Source organism: Drosophila grimshawi, unplaced genomic scaffold (genome assembly GCF_018153295.1).
Source record: "Drosophila grimshawi isolate 15287-2541.00 unplaced genomic scaffold, ASM1815329v1 contig_1377, whole genome shotgun sequence".
Lineage (NCBI taxonomy): Eukaryota > Metazoa > Arthropoda > Insecta > Diptera > Drosophilidae > Drosophila > Drosophila grimshawi.
The window spans coordinates 10,666,142-10,687,933 of NW_025062900.1; the positions used below are offsets into that span (position 1 = coordinate 10,666,142).

General features: G+C 36.9%; 2 protein-coding genes across 3 annotated transcripts in view; one reads left to right on the forward strand and one right to left on the reverse strand.

The window, feature by feature from the left end:
• Positions 1 to 21,792, reverse strand: part of LOC6562255 — a 49,617-nt gene that overhangs the window by 10,454 nt on the left and 17,371 nt on the right. The window contains exons 2-3 of one of the 2 annotated variants that reach the window (XM_032736223.2): positions 20,587 to 20,635; positions 4,143 to 4,176 (exon numbers count right to left, since the gene is read on the reverse strand). In XM_032736223.2, the coding sequence (XP_032592114.1) occupies positions 4,143 to 4,145 (3 nt within the window). In that variant the 5' untranslated portion in view covers positions 4,146 to 4,176; positions 20,587 to 20,635. The remainder of the gene's footprint in view (positions 1 to 4,142; positions 4,177 to 20,586; positions 20,636 to 21,792) is intronic. The other variant, XM_001988498.3, reaches the window with a different exon arrangement.
• LOC6562254 (probable cytochrome P450 310a1) lies at positions 248 to 2,313 on the forward strand. The gene is made up of 6 exons (XM_001988497.2): positions 248 to 745; positions 838 to 960; positions 1,015 to 1,196; positions 1,259 to 1,489; positions 1,749 to 2,009; positions 2,088 to 2,313. The coding sequence occupies exons 1-6, from the start codon at positions 261 to 263 to the stop codon at positions 2,285 to 2,287; spliced, it is 1,482 nt and encodes a 493-aa protein (XP_001988533.1). The 5' UTR covers positions 248 to 260; the 3' UTR covers positions 2,288 to 2,313.

Genomic DNA, 21,792 nt, shown 5'->3' on the forward strand with positions numbered 1-21,792 from the left:
GAACACAGTTGTTCTTCTTGTTTTTTCATGCAATTTTGTTTTTTGGCCAGACCGCATTGACTTGTTGCACAGAGGAGAGAGAAAGAGGGAGAGAGAGGGAGGAAGAGAAAGAGAGATGGAGAGAGAGAAAGAGAGGCTAAGACATGACTTTCGAATTCGTTGCGTGCCACAGGCAATTGAGAGGAGAGGCAATGGCAACCTGACATAATTATCTGCGATTCTCAGTCAGTCAGTCCATCAACGTCTGTGTAAGGCTCAAGATGTGGCTGCTGCTGCCGATCCTCGCCTACACGGTGATTTTTGTGTTCGTGCGTCACATCTATAGCTACTGGCGACGCAAGGGATTTCCGAGTGAAAGCCCCTCGCTCTCCTTGCACTTTCTTGCTCAGGTCTATCGCCGTGAGTTCCGGCACGTCGATGCCATTAGCGATGCATATCAGATGGGTCGCGATCGCCTCTTTGGCATCTATTGTTTCTTTCGGCCCGTGCTGCTCGTCCGCAATCTTGAGCTGGCCCGCAGCATTCTGGAGCAGTCGTATGGGCATTTTAGCGAGTGCAAATGGGATTATGTCAAGGGCTACAGACGAATCAACTTGCTGGAACGACTGACGCCAATATTTAATAGCAGTCGCTTATCGGCCATGTTTAACAATGCTCAGCACGTGGCAAACCACATGATGCAGCACCTGTTGGACAAAGCGGAACAGGGACAGGTACAGCTGGATATGCAGCAGTTACTCAGGGTGTAAGTATGTCAAGAGTGAAAATATTATACTATTCTTATCTCTTATTGATCATGCAAACATTTGACTAATATAAGCCTAACGATTCCCTTAGCTTTGCCGTGAATATTATTGGCAATTTAATCTATGGATTGGATGTCAATAACTTTGAGCAATCGGATCACATACTCAATAATTTTGTGAAACGTCCAGTTCAGTGCTGTGGCCTTCAATCATTGTATGTATGCGAGAACTTCAATCACTTCCAGCCAATAAAGACTATGTAATCTAGCACCCTTCGAAATGTGCCACAAAAATCCTCTCTGGCCTATCGCCTTCTGGACATCATCAAGCGCAATGTGGCATTGCGGGAGATGGGCGGCATCATACGCAAGGATATACTTCAGTTGCTGGTACTGTTTCGCAATGGCAATGATCTCAGCGGTGACAAGTGGAGTGCCGAAAATGCATACGGTAAGTTGGGACTACTCTGATAAACCTCGATATCATCCCTTAGTATCTCTTATCTCTTATAGAAGACGATAAACTGCTTTCGATTCAGCGATTGGCAAAAGTAGCTGAGGATTTGCTGCACTCGGCCTTGGATAGCATCGCCTCCACTTTAACACTAACGCTCTACGAGATCGTTCAGCAACCACTGATTGTAGAGAAGCTGCAGGTGGAAATTAAAGAGCTCGATTTGGTACATGGTCAGCTGCAGTTCGAGCAGTTGGAGGAGCTCAGATATATGGACATGTGCTTGAGGGGTAAGCTAGTTTAAGTGGGTGCACTCTATAAATTCATGTATCAGGCTCTTACTTAAAGTAGTACTGTTAGAGTGTGATCAACAAATGTATACCATAGCCTTTTTTTTGGGTTTTTTTTTTGTGATTACAACGAACCATTAAAGTCACACAATTTCTTTATAATTCGCGTACTGGAATAGCTCTTGAAAGCCCTACTTTGACTTTGTAGCTTGCAAACATTTAAAATTAAATTGTTATTATTTCCAATTCTACTCCACAGAAACTTTGCGCAAGTATCCACCATTGCCCATTATTGAACGCATTTGCCGCAAGACTTTCAAATTACCCAACACCAAATTCAGTATTGAAGAGGGTAAAACGCTGATGGTGCCGCTGTTGGCCATTCAGCGGGATGAGAAATACTTTGGGGAACCATTGAAGTATAAACCACTGCGTTTCCTACACGACAAATCCGAGAAAACAAGTGAACAACGCCGTACAGCTCTTGTGGGTTTTGGCCTTGGTAGCGCTCAATGTGTGGGTAAGTTGAAAGAACCACACTGATGAACTTTCCTAAAAATGAGTAAATTAATTGCATACTCCATCTTTACGGTGACAGCACAAAATTTTGCCAAAATGGTCATTAAACTGGCGCTTGTTAAGCTGCTGCACAACTATCATCTGGAATTGGATGCGGATTCCAACGTGGAGGTCTCACATCTACCAGCACCGTTTATAACCTCAAAAGATGGACTCAAAATGCAATTAAAAGCGCGAGAAATTGTAACACAGAGCAATTATCGCAAAAATTCATTTTGAAACGAATTTAAGCAACGATTTTAATTTAAGCAACAATTTGTTGAATATATATATATATATATTTAAAAACCGCTTCGCAACACTTTATATTTAAGTATGGTGGACTCCTAAAAATATGCCATAAATAAAATCAGTAAAAAATGGCCTGAAATTGGGTTGTTGTCGTTGTCGTTATTGTTGTTGTTCATGTTATTGTTGTTGTCTGTTCATTTCGCTTCGTTAGCAACGTGAAAAATGCCAGAGGCCCTTGGTCCTTGAATATAAAACGCGCGCACACTCGACGTATACGCAACGATGTTAAATTAGACATTCTATGTGCTTGTTGTTGTTATTGTTGTTGTTCTTGTTGTTTCTGTGCTATGGGAAAACTCATCGGGCGGAAAAGACATGTTCAAGCACATGAGCTTATCATTAAATTTGATTTGCTTTATTGCCAATACACATGACATGTGGCATTGTCTGATTTCTTACTGAAATGGAAATCTGCAAAAGTCACATAAAACAGACACCAACAAACCTCCCCCCATCCATACACACATACACACAAGTTCACACCATCCGATTTTCGATTTGGTCAACAGAAGTTTGTTGGGATGCCACAATTAGGCTGCATTATGAACTCATTTATCAAGCTCAGCAATTGTGGAGTGTGAAACAAGAGCGGGTGACAGAAGCAGAGACATTTTTGGCAGATCACAGCTCCTATTAAAGACAATTGCAATCAGTGTAAAGCATTCTGCAAAATTAACAACCAGCCCCCAAGAGTTGTGGCCAAAACATCAAATTAATAGAGCTCTGTGGGTGACCAGAATTGAAATCAAGACACTGAAATTGACTTTAGACACTGCGGGGGATGAGGTATCTCGATTTGAGCCGGAAATTGTGTTTGCTGTCAAGTCAGAGCAAGAGTTTTGGTTTCAACATTACAATGCAGAATTTACTCAAAGGGTATATAAGGCATAAATATACAAATTAATTTTCAATGAACAAAACAAATTTAGGATATGCTTTTCGGAATTCAAGAAGTAAGATTTCTGATAGTTTCAAGCACACTTGAAGTGTTTCATTTCTGATTTTCAGCAATTTATCACCTAAGAGCAAGCGTTAGAAATTCTTCTCTATAAAAAAAATATATTTCAGGTTTGAAATATATACATATACAAGATAATTTAAAATTGAAGGTATATTATTTTTGAGTGTAGCTATGGTGCAGTCGCTGCTAATGGCAACGAAATGATTAATTACGTATACGCCTCGGTTGACTCAACTGGAATTCAAGTCGTAATTGAATTGTTTGATGTCACTGAAAGATACGAGCAATTTAAAGAGCGCACAGAAAATACGTGTGCTTTCAACAGTTGCAACAGTTACAATAACAAAATACAGCAGAGCTCTTCAGAGGCACTGACCCAGTTGCAACACGTCGAGGCACCGAATATAAATTGCTGTGGAGATTCACAACAAGATTTCCTCGTAGATTTGCGACAGCCCCCTGGCTGAGTGTGAAAAGCAGCGCTTTCCCCTGCTCCCTTGCCTGGCATTGTCCTGGTTACATTTAAACATTACACATTGCATATTAAGTGGTCAAAATGGTAGTCCTCTACCAACCCCTCCATCCACTTCCACTCCTACTTGTTATGTTTTAAAGCGCGTGAAAAATGTGAACGCATAAAATATTGCCCAGTGGCATAAATTAAGAAATATTTTCCCCTTGGCGACATTTGACATAGAGAAATTACTTAAGTGTTTGCTAATTTGTTATGTACATTTCTTTTTTCTTTTCCTCTATTTTTTTTTTTGGCGTGTGAAATATGCGGCAAAAAGAGAACCCCAATTAGCAGCTGTATTTACTTACCATAACTTAAGTTTTTTGCTGCAACGAATGGAAGCTGAAAATGGCAAAAAAGAGAGAAAATTATACAAAATATAATTACAATTTGCATTTCTAATGAGTTTTGTTCATTAAATGTTACGATATTTATGTAGTTTATGTTGACAGATTCATTACAAACAGTTTGTTATTGAATAACAAATTGTAAAAGTTCATTACTGCAGCTTGTTATTGAACTGTTGGGATTTAATCTAAAGTAAACTAACAAACTATCAAACAGTGCAGTCAATGCCAAAAACTTGAACTGCATTTGACAAAAATAACAAGCGACTAAAAAGAAAGAGATAAAAAAATATAAAATGAAATAAGGCATGACAAAAAAATACAAAGAAAAAATACACGAAACTGACATAAAAGGTTATCAACGTCGTCTATTTTAATTAACCAATTGACATATGACTTTTGTCTGCCAATTGTTTGTTTTTTAACTTTTTTCTTCTGTGATGGACGCTATTGTTGCTATTTTTATTCGGATTGTTTTGTGATAAATGTTGTGTAAAACGTTGGAAACTTGTAAAGCCTGAGGCTAGACAAAGTGACTTCAATATTATATAATAAGAGAGATTAATCGCTTGCATATTTATATTAAAAATTTCTCCAATATATCAAAAGAATTTTAAGCAGTTGCCTAACTTGAGAAAACTCCCGAAATATTATGTCATTATAAATATATAGATTAAATACCCTCTTAAGCATAATAAATGATTGCCATTTACTTGGAATGTTCTGGCAATTAGTCACTTTGGCTGGATATGCGAGCTGTTTTTATAGACTAAGAATGGGCAAAATACATAGAATGATGTTGTAACAGGCAGAAGGAAGCACCTCTGACACTATGAGGCATATATGTATGTATATCTAATTAGGATGAGCCAAAAACCTTATATTCAGAATTACTAAGATGCATAGCAACAACCCCAAGCCATTTCTTCAAATAGTAAGACATATGATGGGTAAGGACTTGGGATCAGAGTATCTCCTAGTCGAGCTCTCTTAACTCGTGCATTCTTACTTGATTTTATAAGAACAAATTGTTGAAAATTCTTCTGAAACAAATGACATAATTTGGCTTAAGCATGCACTTAACTTAAACTGCAAAGGTTGCGGTGCCAGTTAAACTCAGAATCATCCTTACTCCTGTCGTCTTTGAAGTACATTCTTCTTATCACTTCTGTTAACTCGACACTTGAGCTAACAGTACTCGGACTTCAAAGGCGTCCAAGTAAACGACCTAAGTGACCTCAATGTGACACAGTAATAAAAATAAATAAGCGTCAACCATTCTTTACTCATGTGCATTTAGTATATGCGTACATAGTCATATATGTTTTTTTTTCTTTTCATTATTTGTACAACAATTAAATTTTGGATTGTTTGTGTACAACGTAATTATCATGTTGATCTTGATGAGTAACTGCTAAGCAGACAAACAGACTGACAAATTGTGAGGGACAATTATTTCAGTTGTTGGTGTTGCAGTTGCATTCTCACTTCTGTAGTATGCATATAGGCATACTTATGTAGAATGTACACTTAGAGAAAACAACAAAATTAAAAAGGATTTCTTGTGACTTATTTATGTTAATATTTTTTCTTACTTATCTCAAAACAGTCTTAACGTTTGGAATAATATCTTTGTCCGTCTCCGGATTTTAACAATTTTACCATTTGATTTTCGCTGAGTGTATATGAGTAAGCAAAATTATCAACGTCATCGTCATGCACTGACTGTGGCCTGTTGGTAGTTGGTTGTTGGTTCTTGGTTAGCTACTCTGGTTGGTTGGTTGGGGTGGCGGAGATTGGGGCAATGGATGGGGTTGACTTTTTCAATTTGTGTGTCTGGTGTTGTATTCACATACATACATGCCGCAATGTTGTACGAGTAACGTGCAACAAGCAACATGCAGCAAAAGACGACGCGGCTGCTTCTTTTGATGCTGATGTCGCTGCCTGTCGGCGTTGTGCGTGCAGCTGTTTGTTGTTTATTTTTTTGTTTGTTTACTCGTCTTCTTTTTTTTTGTGAATGTCACAATTGTTGTTATTGTTGTTGCTGCTGCTGTTGCTGCCGGTGTCTGTGCACAGTTGCCTTAATTATTGTCGCTCCGGTCGCCAGCATGTGTAATTTGTGTGTGCATAAAAGTGTGTTCTTATATATTTATATTTATGTATATTTATATCTGTTTACGACTTTTAATTAATTTATGAGTGTGTATTTGTAGCTTGCTTTTCCCAAGGCGCTTAAGCAGTGCATTAAATTCAACCAACAAGCAAGACTGCATTGGAACTTCACTTTAATAATATAAATCACTCGAAAACATAGTGTCAGTGTGTGTGTAAGTATCCAAGTACTACCAAGAAAGAAAATCGACTCGGCTAGTAATATTGCTCAAGAATATGTATACTCTGAGGGGTCATTCAAACTACACCATAAAATGAAAATACCCCCTCATTTATTGATTTGTACTTTTTACTAAAGTTAAAGAACTCGATAACATCATTTGGACCTGTTTGTGCCACATTTGCACAATTACAGAGCATTGTATAATAATTTGTTATAAATTTTGATTTATTCCTGCCACAGATTCAGCAACTGTTTGAGCAAAATGTGCACCGAAGCCTCAATTTGGAAAACTTTGGTTTGAGTTATGGCGAAGCAGACTGTTGAAATGCGATTATAATGATTATTAATTATGCATTCAAATTAATTAAATTAGCACACGCACAAATTATAGCGGATTGTGGATTTAACATTATATGCAGCTAATGCTGCCACAAATTCAATTGTACATATATATCCAGCTGGCCAATAATGCTCTTAGTTGGCACTGTTGTTGTTGGTTTTGCAGCTGATTATTGGATGGTAGTTGTAGCGCATAATAATAATTAATAAATATAATTTACACCTGTGTGTGTGTGTATATGTGAGTGTACAAACTATGATTTTCAATTTTCAACTAATTTGCAATTTCACGCCCATGGCCAAAATGTATATAATTCTTTTTCCGTTGCGCAAAAATATAAACGCCCCAAAATGGCAAGCGTTGTGTTTTGGTTGTTACTGTTGTGGTTATGGTTTTATTCTTATATGGCCTTTCATGTGACAAACTCGGGCAATTTCCGCTGCACGGAAATGTGCACAATTTAATTCCTTGCTTTCATCTATTCGGATGCCCTTGACAGAGTGTATTTTATTTTTGTCACCATATGTGAAACATATTAAAGCCAGGTCTTTTTAAACCAAATATGTTAGCAACTGTGAAAACATGTTAATAAAACTTGCAGATAAGTATTCAAAAACTGTGTTCAAAAGCTGACTAATTAATCATTACAGTTTATTATTTTAACATAATTAAAATATAAATAAATATACCTAATTATGAAATAATTTTATGATTTTTTGTGTTGGATTATTGTTGATAAGCTGAAACTGATTATAATCAAAATAATAAATATGATTTTAATAATTTTTTTTGCAGAGTATTAAATCTTTCATATGTTTGTGAAAAACAAGCTTTTCTCTTCTCCAGCTCTGCACAAATTAAGACATTCTCGGGACATCTTTTCGGCTGCCAAGCCAAGAAGAAGTTGTTTGGCTGCTATTTAGATGTCTTACTGTATTTGATGCTTGAATTTGAGTGCTCACTTCTCCCCACTGAGTTGATAATTTTCCGCTTGAGTTGGGCTCTGGTCTCTGCCTTACTTACAACTTCACTTACTGTTGCTTTTAATTAGAGTCAGCAACTTGCCACAAAAGCATGAGAGAGATTTCGTTCGCAATGCGAACGTTCCGCACTCGGCTAAAGATAATTTTTTGCCGTGAAAACATAAATTCAACTTGCTCTCATGCACAAACACCCTAACATTTATATACGTTACAGGCACGCACTTATTGGGGAGACCTTCTTCCATTTTGGGAGCAATAACCACCTCACACCCTGACGCATTAAGGTTTCCTTGGAAAATTAACAGCACTCGTGGCTTTGATTTATCGCGATAAGCGGATGTATATGTGTCGTACATTGTTCCCATTGTTCTTGTTCTTGTTGAGTCGCACAATGTGTATTCTGAATAGGGGGGAAACGAGACTTGTTTGGGGCATACAGATTTTGGCAGCACGTTGTCTGCCTCCCATAAGCATATGCATGCAGATTGATTTTAGCTTTAATTCAGTTATTTCGGCATTAATGGGAAAAGTGCTGACATCTAACGGATATCCTTACCCAAAATGAATGCCTAAACTAAACTAATTCAAAAAGAAAAATACATTTTAGCTACAGATCGATTCAAAGATGGTTCTTTTTACTTTACAAAAATGTTGAGCAGTAAAGTTGCCAACTTTATTGCAAATTATCTCACTCGACTTTGATAATTTAAAACTTTTATAAAACTGAATTCAAAGTTTTAATTTCTGCATGTTGGCTAAAATTAACACTAAATTTCGGTTTTTATTGGTGTGTACAATTTCTAAAACTAAACCACATTTTTTGTGATTGCTTATACTTCAGGTAATCCCACTAACGCTGAACTAAACGATATATTTAGGTTGAACGCACCTTCGTGCAACGTAGTTGAAGTACATGCAGCATATATGTATTGTATAAGTTTTGAAAATAAACTCAAGTTTTCAGCTTTGACCAAACACAACAAACAAGAATGAAAAGTTTTCTCTGCTTCTTGCCAAGCACACACATCGCTGCACCTGAGATGCAGTCAAACTTTAAGTTTCGGCACACTCCAAAACACCAGCACAACATTGGGGTGTGTTGTTGTTGTTGTTGTTGCTGTGGCAAAATTGTCGTTTATTAACCGAACAAACGCTACACGATGCTGATTGCTCCGAGTGCATCTGTGGTTATGTAAGTAATCTGCGAGCCAAGTTAGCTTCAAACTTAATTGCCACCGCCCACGAAGTGCCCTGAGTGGCAATACTGCAGTATACAACCTGCAGTACCCTACTGCGCACCCCTTAACTTACTTTTACCCATTGTTATCTTGGTTTACAGCAAAGCAGAAGGTAACTACTAGCTAGATAGCTAGCGGGCAACCGCCCCTTTCACAACCTAATCAAATGTTACATACAGCTAGCAATTTTTATTGTAGTTGCCGACGGGCAAAGAGCATAGACTATATTTATACTCTTGAGAGTTACATATACACGCATTCTTCGTAGGGAGGTTGTAGTGAGAGCTAACTGCATATGTTAAGATATACACGGCAAGAAAAACAAGTAGAATCGAGAATTTCTACTTGAAAACGTAATAGGCATCTATTTATTTATTTTTCTATAACATCTATGTTCACTTTACATGATTTATTATTATATTTAAAACAAAACCTTTGTTAATAACTCAAGTCTATGACTACGTATCTGCTTTCTTGTTACCAAAGAATTCTTCTCTCTGTGCAAATATCGGGCACATGTGCTGACGTAGTTGAATGTTGTCATTTGGTCGCTTTTGTTGGGCCCTGCTGTGCTCTGGAGCTGGTATGTAGGTGAGTTTGCCCATTGATTTGCTGTCGCAACCGGAGGCAATCGAGCTGTGAGGGCTTTTGCGCTATTTGTGTATGGCTCCATGTATCAACTTTAACTTTATTTACGTGCTTGATTAAAAGCTCGCCGACAGGCAGGCAAGCAAATGGGCAACCGTTTCGGTTTACCCTGTGCTATGTGTCTATGACGCTATCAATCCAACTGACGACCCCGCCCTTCCCTAGTTAGGTTGCCCCTTTCACACCACGGGCCTGTCTATTGTTATGATGGGGATTATGCGATCCCAGGCTCTTATCATTGTGCAAGCGCCAAACTTAATTGAACGACATTTGACACAATTTAAGAGTTGATTTTGCTGCCAGTTTCAGGTTTTTGTTTCCCGGCCTCAAATTAGTTTCACTTGTCTTTTGGGCTTGCTCGCGGTTACAAATCCCACGCGAAATTGCGCATCATGGCGACGGGGGTTAAACTGTGAGAAAGGGGCAAAAAGGGAAATTTAGATAGTACGACAGTTACGAGACTGTCTCTAGTCTAGTCATCTTGCCGTGTGACATGAAAACCCAAAAAAACGAGGCCCTTTTCAGGCCTCACTAGATTAGTTGCATATAAAGATGGGCGTAGACGGTTTGGGGTTTAGAACATCTACAACTTATATATAGAAGAAATTGAATCAATTAACTAAAAATCAAGTTTGTGTTTAGAACTCAAATGAAGTGTTTTGTTAGTTTCAAAAATGCATGTTTTGGTCAATCCCCCCAGCTAATAACCTGACGACGCCCATGCTTGTGCTAGAAGATGAGCCGCGTGGAAGGCAATGTCATGCAACCAAAAACCCATGCGATTGCCTAAGCTGGCGTTGGTTGCTTTCCAGAGATTGCGAAACATGTCCCATGCTGACAGTTGCAAAGAAGAGCTTTCAGTTGCCACTCGAGCAGCGGCAAGTAGCAGCTGGCGCTGTTGTTTGGAGTGTTGCAGCTGCAACTCGAATTCATCAGCTCTTAAGCTTGCCATTTGCAACGTGCTGCATGCAGCAGCCAATCTGAAATGTTGTCAATGTAACTCTCAGCTGGCAAAAAGGGATCACAGCCATCTTTGCCAACTTCCTGGACCTACTCAGGACTTGAGTTATAAGCTAAAAGGGTTGGTGGTGTGTTTGTGTGTGGGGGGGGGTCATGTAAAATAAATGAGCTGCAGATGACATAACAACAGGATTGGCAAAGCAGCTACAAGGGTTAGGTGCAAAAGTTATCCATTCCAAAATGAGTTATCAGATTATTATTTTGCCTGGAACAGCAGTTCAGCGCTTGGCTTCAGGCAAATGAAAACAAACAAAGTTGGAATACAGCTTTGGTATCTGATAAAGCCGTAGCACATTTTGTGATTGCTTGTTGCTTTGTTTAAACATTTTAAGAAATATGATTATGAAATTCTAGTTTGTAAATATTTAGCGTCCGCCTGTTAAACATTTGTAAGTGCAGGCAATCTATAGACAACTCTATTTGTATCATCTAAAATGATGAAATATGCTTTTCTTGCAATACGTCAACTACAATTATGCAAAAATTTGTTGAAGACAAACATGATTGTTTTCAGGTCATCAAACATAAATTTAAAAAAATATTGTTTATAAAAATTTCCGGGTTTTTGTATTACTCACAATTTACTTTTCACCAAATGCTATACAAACCAGGAGCTCCTTAACTTCCTAGGTCTGTGATTGGAAACAATATTCATAAAATCAATGCCACATCCAAGCCCTGCAACACAACACCTTGCTCCTTCCCCCTCCATCTTAGTTGACTTTCTGTCACTTCACCATAGCCAGGCGGCTTAACTTTTCACGTGAATAACGTCATCACGGGGAAAAGTTATTGTCTTACTTGGTGAACTGCGCTTCTGCTGCTCCCAGTGCCCCTTCCTGGCCTCACCACTCTGTTCCTGGTTCATGTTGCATGTGCTACTGCTGCTGCTGCTTTTTTGAGCGCATCATCAGCGACAACGTCGTCGACTTTATTATGCAACGCCAAAAATTTAGTGCCATTTGTTGTCAACACGATGAATGCAAGAAAAACAGCAACAACAACAACAACAACAACAACATTAGCAGCAGAAGGAGCATTGCCAACAATAACAAAATAAGCAGCAAAGTTTTACGACAACAATGACTGAGTTAGCTATGGCATTAGGGGCAAGAAGTGCTGTATGAGGGAGGCGGTGTCAAGAGAATTGCGCTGCATTTGCGCAGTCATTGTAATGAGTTTGGCGGCAGCAACTCAACAACTGCAGCAACATCGAATGTTGCAATATGTAAAATTAACAGCCCAGCTGCGTCTGAAGAAGCTGCAGAAGTTTTTCAAAAAAAAAAAGACTCAAAACCCGTGGATTTTTTTTTTTGGATTTGGAAACAGAGGCAGATTTTATTTTGCTTTTTTTATGCTTTTGAAAAAAGTCAGGAAATGGATATTGTGTTTGAATAAGTATCTCTATCATGTACACATGTCAGAATCAGCCGAATGAATTCACTATATCGCACAACTACTATGGAAACTATCGGTCAAAAATTGTGTTCTTTTACGAACATGGAATTTTATGCTTGGTATATTTCTTTCTGGTTTGCCTTTTTGTCTAATTTATTCAACTTGCAACGGAAGAGACTCGTTTTTGGCATGCAAATTGTGGCTTCAGTGTGCAGCAAGCTGCATGGCATTGAGCAGACTCCCATTACCTATCCACCCGGTACCCCTTCCATCCACTGCTCCAGGCTCTTTTTCGTTTCACATACCGGTTGCAGATTGTCGTTAATTGCAGTTCGCACGAGTGTCAAAAACCTCATAAAAAATGACGTGCAAATGTTCAGAGCATGCGAAGTTTGTACGACAATGTCATGGTAATGATTGATTGATTGATTGACTGACTGATGAACTGACCAAATTGCCATACAGATATTTATGTCGTCCAATTAATGCCTTAATAACAATCAAATTTATGCTAATCAAAGTCATAAGCTGACACACACACGCAGCAAACAATTTTATAATCATTCAAATCATACCAAAAACAATTTCGAATTAATATCGAAAAAAAAAAGTGAAATTCCATCGGAATCTGGCCAGACTCAGTTGTGGTTTTTTGGCTTCTGAGCATTGGGGCAACATCCATCAATCTCGAACACTGCACACACCAAATGCTCTGCGAGATCAATGCTCGGCTTGCCTGTCCAAAGAAAATGACCAAACAACAACAAAAAAAAGAGTGAAAGTCCATTATGTGTATTTTGTGGTCAGGCGAGAGCGTCATAAAAATGCCAGCGACATCTGCAACAGATCTTTGGACACAAACACACCAAACACCTCTAAGTTTTGTGCATGTTTTTTTTTTTATTTATTTATTTTTTCTCTACCCATGTCGAATTATTTACAAGACTCAGTGTGTGTGGCAGCCAGCGATTAATTGGCCACGCCCACTGGAATGAACTGACTCAAATCCATGTATGTCTATTAATAGTACTCGAGTCAAGACAATAGACAAGTGATTTGATTGCTTTGATTGATTGATTGATGAAGCACAGTTTTCGAAGACTTAAAGGAACAGAAAACCATACAGTGAGTCAAAATTATAAGAGCCTATTATTATGTGGTTAACCCTTCAGAATGAGAAGAAAAAGTAGATGATGTATGTTCTGACAGTAATTTGAATGCCCATATAATAAAATAAATAAGTTGTGGCACTCTCCGTTCTATACAGCATATCTGTAAGTTGTGTTAGAAAATATTCATATATATTCTGCCTTTTACCAACTTTATTTGAATATTTGAATTTATTTTTTAAAAGTATATTAACATTCCCTTCGTAGCTATTGCTTACAGAGTATTTCAACTTTCTTTTGACACCCTCAACCTCAATAAGCACATATTGTGCGGCCTTTTCTGTCACAGCAAAGGCCAGCAAAAAAAAAAAAACGAAATTAAAAACATATAAGACACAATGCAAAAGCCACACACAACAATACAAAACAGTACCAAAAAAGAAGTAAATTTTCTGCCTTCTTTCTACTTATTTTTCTTTTATTCACATATTTTTTTGGACAAGACCTTCAAATGCTGAAAGCGAAAACTTTGCAATTGCTGAAGATTTGTGAAGACAATGGACAACCCCACGCACATACCCAAATACCCGCTGTGGGTGTGAATTATAAATGTAATGCCAACAATTGTAAGCCTTTTGAGCTGCCCATCAATCCACACATAAATCAATCGCTCACTCAGTCGCTCAATCGACTAATTAGCATGCAATTCAACAATCGAAAACATCGACTTTAATGTCAGACTTGCACTTTTTTCAATACTTCAAGCCCGTTGAAAATGACTTAAGGAGTATAACGATATTAGTCAAAAGTATATATTTTCGTACTTCAAAAAGAATATATATTCTTGATCAGCATCGCCAGACGAATCGATCGAACCATGACCATCTGTGTGTCTGTTAGTCAGTGTGAACGTGCCCATCTCAGAAACTATAAGAGCTAAAGACTTCATATTTGAACTGTAAGTTGTCATATATCATACGCATATCGAGTTGATAATTTTTCACAATATCGATAAAAATCGATTACGTATAACAATAAAAGCCACAAACTTAGATCAATAGTTTTCTAATCCAGAATGTAAACCAAAAAACATGGATGAAAATCGTATATTTAAATTTACCAAAATGCACAGCAACAATCATAAACATTTTCTGTAAAATTTAAGTCTTATGATAGCTAAAGAATCGCATACAGGGTAATTCCTAGTTGAGCACTCACGACTAGAGTATTTTTGTTGTTTGTTGTCCCCGTTGTTTATGGCACAAACATGTGTAGTATATACGCCTTGTCATACCTCAATTGCCTCTATTCAAGGGCCTTGCAAACGTGACGCGCTTTTCAAATGGCAAACAAAAATTTCTTGATGACTTGCAAAGGTCACGTGGAGTTAACGCGCTTTTGTTATAAATAAAATTTTTTACAGTATATTCAATACATTTTGTGTTGTATTTTGCGATCTGCCAGGTTTACATTATATTTATCAAATCCGCGTTAATTTTCACACAGAGAAGCAAGGAAGAGAACAAGTTCTGGATGTTAAAAAAAAACCAAAATTGAAATGCCAATAAAAGTCTCAAAAGAAAAAAAAAGAAAAACCGGCTTCAAATACGCGTGTTTCCTGTTCATATATGCAACCTGTTTTATTATGACTTTTTTTTCGAGGTATCGCATAACCTAAAGGCATTTTTACTGTGCTCAGCAATCGTCGCACTGCGCTCTCCCGAAAACTAATTAAAAACTCTTGTTCCAGCCACTATCGGGTGAAAAACCAAACTGGCTACATTCCAGTTTGATGTGTATTTTTTGATAAGCAACATTTTGGTTCGATTTTTCTTTCTTTTTTTTTTTGTCTGGCAAAACCAAGCCTCAATTTTATTGATGTGCTGTCCAGATATTGATGACAATAGTACAGGACACAAAACAAAAATCAAATATAACAGTAAATATACCAAAAATATATATTGGGAGAGAGATATATAGACAAAAACATTTCGTGTCAACTGCACATGAGGCGAAATTGGGGCAGAAAAAAAATAGAGTCGACTTTCAGCGTCACGTGACATATTGAATGCGAAAACCAAAACAAAAACGAATACAAAACAAATTTATTTTGGCACATAAAAAATGCCAATCTATGCAAATAAGTGGCACACATCCATATTACCGGGATAGAAGGGGAGGAGCTGTCCCCCACTCACAGACACAGACACAGACACAATACTTGCTCAATATTCTATGTGCCACGCACAACATAAAGATTTATGCGTGTTTCACATTGACAGCGTTTAAACAATGAACTTCCAGCAGCTTTTTGTATATATCAATATATAAATACATGAGCATTACTTTTGTTTTTGTCATGACAACTGCTATATTGTATTATAATAAATATATAATATATTTTGATTCAATTCTAGATAGTGCTTTGAAGAGCACTCAAAGTTCATTTGACGATAAAATTATGATTTTTTAATATACACACAATTGTTTAAAAATGCTCCATTTGAGAGCCGACTATGCGATACCCTGATCCAAATTGTTAAATACTTTGCAGTTTCCTGTTAAGCAAATTTGTGTTTCTTATCCGAGTTATCAATCAAATGACATCACCTTGATCTGTGTATGGCATTTTAAGCCTCTAGCTCTTAAACTTTCTAAATGGCAGGGCTAAGTCAACTCTGCCGATACAAAAATATATTTACCTCATGAGCTCGTAAATTTTTCTTCTACCTGCTAAAAAATTTTGCACAACTTCTATTTTACACTATTTAATAGTTTAAGGGCATACATTGTTTTGAATTTGCAAATGGAAATTGATTGTTTACATTGTACAACAAATTCAATTTAAAAATATTGACTGAAAATGTGCATTTGTTGATCTTTTGTTATCGCGTAAAAAATTGTTTGTTTTTTTTACGTACACTTTTGTTATTTCTTTCTCATGTTATTGTTATTTCTTCTTTCACTGTGGTGGCGCAACGTATTTTAATCAAATGCCAAAATCTATGTATTATGATTGGTGCCAACTGGGAACTTGGGCCGGTTAATGATAGACATGCTCAGCAATGTGACTCGAACGCCCCTCATAGCTGGAAATCGAAATCGTGCTGGAGTGCAATCACTTTAATTAGAGTTGCTCTTAAAGTTCCATTGCCCGCATTAGAGCTGTGTGGCTGGGACAACGCCTAAAAGCAACAACAGGAACTACAACATAAAAAAAAAAAACCACCCAAATTAAGCCAACGACTTTCGCCCGGGCAACCGCAGAAATTGTTCAAGTAATTTGTACATAAAAAAAAATATATTAAGATACAAAAAATCTGAAAAAGTGAATATTGCCAATAAATCGGTAAAGAAATACCAAAACTGGTTGGGGTAGAAAGCACAGACTCGGAAGCTGCTCGGTTCAGCTGAACAGAAGTGATGCGATGGGAAGCGTTGTAATAAACACGAAAAAAAAAGAAACATATACACAAGAAGATGAAAAAAAACAGCAAACAGGTTAATCTTAAAGCCAATAAACAAACATACATAGATCAGGTTGGTGGTATGTCCATGTAGTCATGTTTTTGAGGCAAACCAAACTATTGCGTGAATCAATGGCTTCCGACAGCTTGTCATGCAAATCAGTTTTCACCACAACTCTCCCACGTAATCCTTGGGGGGAAAAGTTGTTAACAACATTGGCAGATATAAAATGTTGGAATGTTTTTACAACACTTGTTTGACGCACATTCATTTAGAGTGTTGAGCAGAGACAAGAAAGAAGCAGAAAATACTTTCTCGACGCCAAAAACTCCAAAGTCTACACTCAGCAGCAACATAGAGCAGTTCAAACATTGTCGAATCAAACCTAGAAAGCAAAATTGTTTACAGAGTATTTCTCTGGGTGCATTCGAGTTGAACTCTCTCTCTCTGACTCTAAAGTTCACAACTCGACTCAGACGCACAAAGCGGTTCACTGATTACACCATCGGCGAGAACCCAAACTTTAACGACATTAGATATTTTATATACAAAAGATTATGAAAGCGATGAGGTAAAATAAACAAAATTTGTTTGTTTTAATGAGCAGTTGACATTTTGTTTATGTCTGGCAATTGCAGTTAGCCGGAAAGTCAGTCAGTCTGACTGCCTGTGAGTTTTCTTTCAGCTCTGTTTTCACTTTCACGAAGCGGCGAAAATCTTTTGGCCCACATGGTAACTGTGACAGATACAGAGACAGCGACTTGTATTCTGATTTACGAGAGACCTGCTTTCATTTTCATTCAACAAAAACAACTGAGACACCAAATGCGGCGACACCAAAAAACCATAACATCACCTGACGCCTAACCTGGCCAAATTGCTTAACCCAATTTCGATATCATTTGGCTCGTGGGCTACGCAACTCTGGGCAAAAAAAAAAAACAACTGTTGCCAATGCAGCCATGCGGCTTAAGTGCATTTTTTGCGTGGCTATATTACGAATTGCACCTGTTTGTGGGCTGCACCAGTTCAGGAATGCCAGCTGGGGCACGTCTCAATTTCTGATCATACACTAAAAAAAACAAAATATGTCTTGGATTTCAGATAATCGCTAATGACGCTTACCCTAGTTTATAGTGTAGATTTCTTTTTTAAACGAACTGTTTTTGTTCTCAGAAACCAGGGACAGTTAAAACTACAAGCACGATGCTTAAGCTGTGAAATTGATAGCACAAATGCCGAAGCCGACCTGAGCGGACCACTATAACATATAGCTGCCAAAATAACAATCGATCGAAAGATGAGTTCTAGTTCAAAAATAAAACCACAATAGTTATGTTCATAGGCTGCTAACAAAATAAATATATACTAAAAATATTCTTTCGCAGTTTACTGGATTCAATAGCCCGCTTTTTAAAGTGTACAATTCAGATAACTGGCTCAATATTTGCTTCAGCTCGTGTGTTTACATAGCTGGAATGAAATAAATAATTGGCTTGCTATTTGATGTTGTTTTTATGTAGTCATTTCAGCTTACTTTACTCAGCTTTAAAAAATACATTTATAAGAGCAAATTTATGTTTATAGAATAAGCATTAAGCTCAAAGATGTTCAAGAAAAGAAGCTTGCGGCTTTATTTCAACTCAAATGTCCAAGTGCGTACAGAAAAACATAATTAAATTAAAGCTGAATCTTTTAATCTCACCCTGCGCTAAAAATATACAAATATAAATTGTTTTAAACAATGCAAAATGGATGGCAAATAAATGTAATTTAGTTTTATCACAAAACAAACACAACTATAGTAATAACAAAACTGCACGTTTAAAAGCTTAAACAAATGAATTGTTTTGGAAACTGTAAATAAATGTACATTTTATGTTTATTTTAAAATTAATTGGTTTAGGTTAATATATGCTGATTGATCAAATACAAGTTGTCAAACGCAATTTTGCTATAAATATGCATTATGTAAAAATTCTCATTTATTTAACACCCAAAGCTTTAAAAATGGCATTGAACTGAAAACGAAATACAAAAGCAAATACATCCAATTTCCAACACCGCTGGGCTTTTGACCACCCAAAGCTGTAGCTCAATAAATCAAAAACGAAAAATTTTAATTAATCTTGCAACAAAAATATAAAAAAAAATTCGAACAAAAAAACCAAAAAAATGGCATAAAGATTAAATTAAAGGCTCAAAGCAGAAAGTGGAAAAAACATAATAAATGATCTTGTTATGACTAATACAAAAAAGTGCATTGCATTTAGCTGGATGATGTCAGTTGAAATTTTAAAGTGCGAACACAGTTAAAAATACATCAGTTTCTTACAACGAGACAACCAAACATTTATATATTCATAAAGACTGTAGCATCAACATAATAAAAACCATTAAGCATAATTATTTATTTTATTTATTTTTAATATCAATGCGAGTTTTTTTGGTTCCCATCACGACCAGACGGACATCAGTACGACTTCAGTAGAAGGTCACATGTGTGCCGCATTTGAGTCTGTCGTTGAGTTACTGAGAATCTCACAGCCCGTGTCTCAGATACAAAGCCACCTCAGTCCCTGCCCCAGTCCCTGCCACGGACCCAGCCATACCCCTATCACTTCTCATCATTCACATTATTCTGAACTTGACGCTAAAAGCTTCATTTACGGTTATTTGCAAACACTTATACATACAAGTGTATTCATGTTATGTATTCATATTCGTGCACTCGGGAAAACTCATTAAGTATTTCCATAGAGCTGGTCAACAGCACTTATAGTTAATATCTTACCTCACATCCCTTACCCCTTCGAATGACACGTTGATATTAATATTATTGTAGATGTGTGTTTATTATTTGTAATGGGCATTACGAGAATTACATGTGCAGCAAGGCGGCATGTTCATGTTAACTTTATATAAATATTATAGAAATATACAAAGTTATATGTCAAACATTTACTCTTAGCTCTCTTCTCAGTCTAAAATTTACACATTTGATATGTCTTAGGCACTTGATTAAAATTTATTCATTTTCACTTCAAACTGCTAAATTGGTCGTATTTTATTCTTGTGAAAATTGTGCTGAAGTCTTAGAAATCCATTTAAAATCAAATTCTAGCTTCCATTCTCTTGTTATGTTACCCTTTTAATTACCTACACATATCGACCAGGCAAACCCTTATCAGTTTCGGCCTAATCTCATGAAAGATATGTATTTTAAATAAAATGTCACATAAATAATGATAAAATAGTTATCTTACCCCGACAAACTGTTATGCTGTTCAAACTATAAATCAATAGAACAAACTGCCTCCTCCTCTGCTTATTTTTTGCAAATCTGCTATTCAGAATGCAATTTAAAGATTCTCAGAATTTTGAGAGAACAAGAAGAAGGAGAGTTGAGCAGGTAGACAACAAGAAAGAGAGAAACAAAAAAATATTTACCAAACTTCAAAACCAGCTAAAGAGTCATAAATTATGCCAGAAAGTTAAACTACAATTAGAAGCAACACGAAGTGAAACTTGAGGAGGGTGAGGACTGAGGTTTCAGTGGCGGTAAACCAATGTTGACTCGGACAAGGGGGCGGTAGAGGGGGCCGACAAAAGCACACATCTCAAGACTTTAGCAAGGCAGCTCAACGTCATAAAGACTAATTATTACAAGTTCACCCGTGAAATGGAAGTTCACAAAGATTTGGATCATGTGAGATACTTGGTTAAAATTAATGGATAAGTCAAGTGAGTCATGTTTGTCACTTAAAATCACAACAATTTTAAGCTCGTCACGTAAAATGCACAACTTAATTAAAGAGACCGAAATAAGAACAGTTGAATGTTTAACTGAGCAAATAACTTACATTTCCGCAAGCGCACAAAAATCCCAGACAAAAGTCGTCGTTGTTAAAACTGGAAAAGATGAGGGGAAAGAACATTTAGCATAAATTAAATACGCAAAACACAATCTAAAACAATTTGCTAAAAAAAAATATAATAAAGAAATACTCAAGCAACAAGATTTATCTGAGAGAAATTGCGCATTGTGTCCGCGAGACGAACGGAAGCGGCTACACAAAGAGCTATACTCAATACCAGACAAAGAACATATGTACTAGATCATAATATATAAATATATATATATATATATATATATATATATAAAGTCATATAAATGTATTAAATGTATTTGTGTATGCACAAGTTAGTCTAACGATGCGATGCGGCTTGTGTAATCTTTTTATTTTTATTTTTTTGAGGCGGAACTCAAGTTCAAGGTGAGTGGAAAAACGAATGTAGAGTCTATTAAAACTAATTTAAAGTCTGGCTGAGCTACGTAACTCTCAGTTCGCTACTAACTTAGACAATCAGTCAGTCAGAGTCAGTCAGTCGCTCTGCCAGTTGTTCATTAAGTTTGTCTTTTGACTGCTCATTAATCTTTCAATTAAATGCAAATTTAAAATTATTAAAAAAGCACACTGCAAAATGAATTGTGTGAGCCTGGGAGCGGGACCTACCGCAGTTGGTAGTCGAATTTAAGTGAATCCTTTCCCATCCCCTCTCTCCCAACACATCCCCTTATCCCTTTTGCAATCTACTGGCTGGCTGGGTATTAAATTTCCAACTCATTAAAATGTTGCGCACTGTGTGCGAAAGTGCCTGTAGAATGAGAATTAAGGAGCAGTCGAGTCGAGTGGATGTACCCTATGGAAGTAGTACTTTATGTAGAATAGGGGAGACTATACGAAGTGTTTGCACTTGCGCTTTTAACCTGCCAAGTGTAAAAAGGGATAGAGAAGCGGCAGCTTGTCATTCAGAAATGAAGTCCAAAAAGAAACAGACAGAACTTGTAGTTTTGAGCTGCCAAAGATTAAGTACTCTACGGAATTCCGTATCCACATTTCTATGATAATCGCTATGAACGACGAGCTTATCACTAATAAAATAACAGCATTTTAACTAAAAATATATATCAAACCAGGATTAAAAAGCAATGGTTTTTGAAAATCTGATCACTTTTGACAAAGTTATGACTGGGTAAATATGGTCCCATTTCATTTAAATGTTAA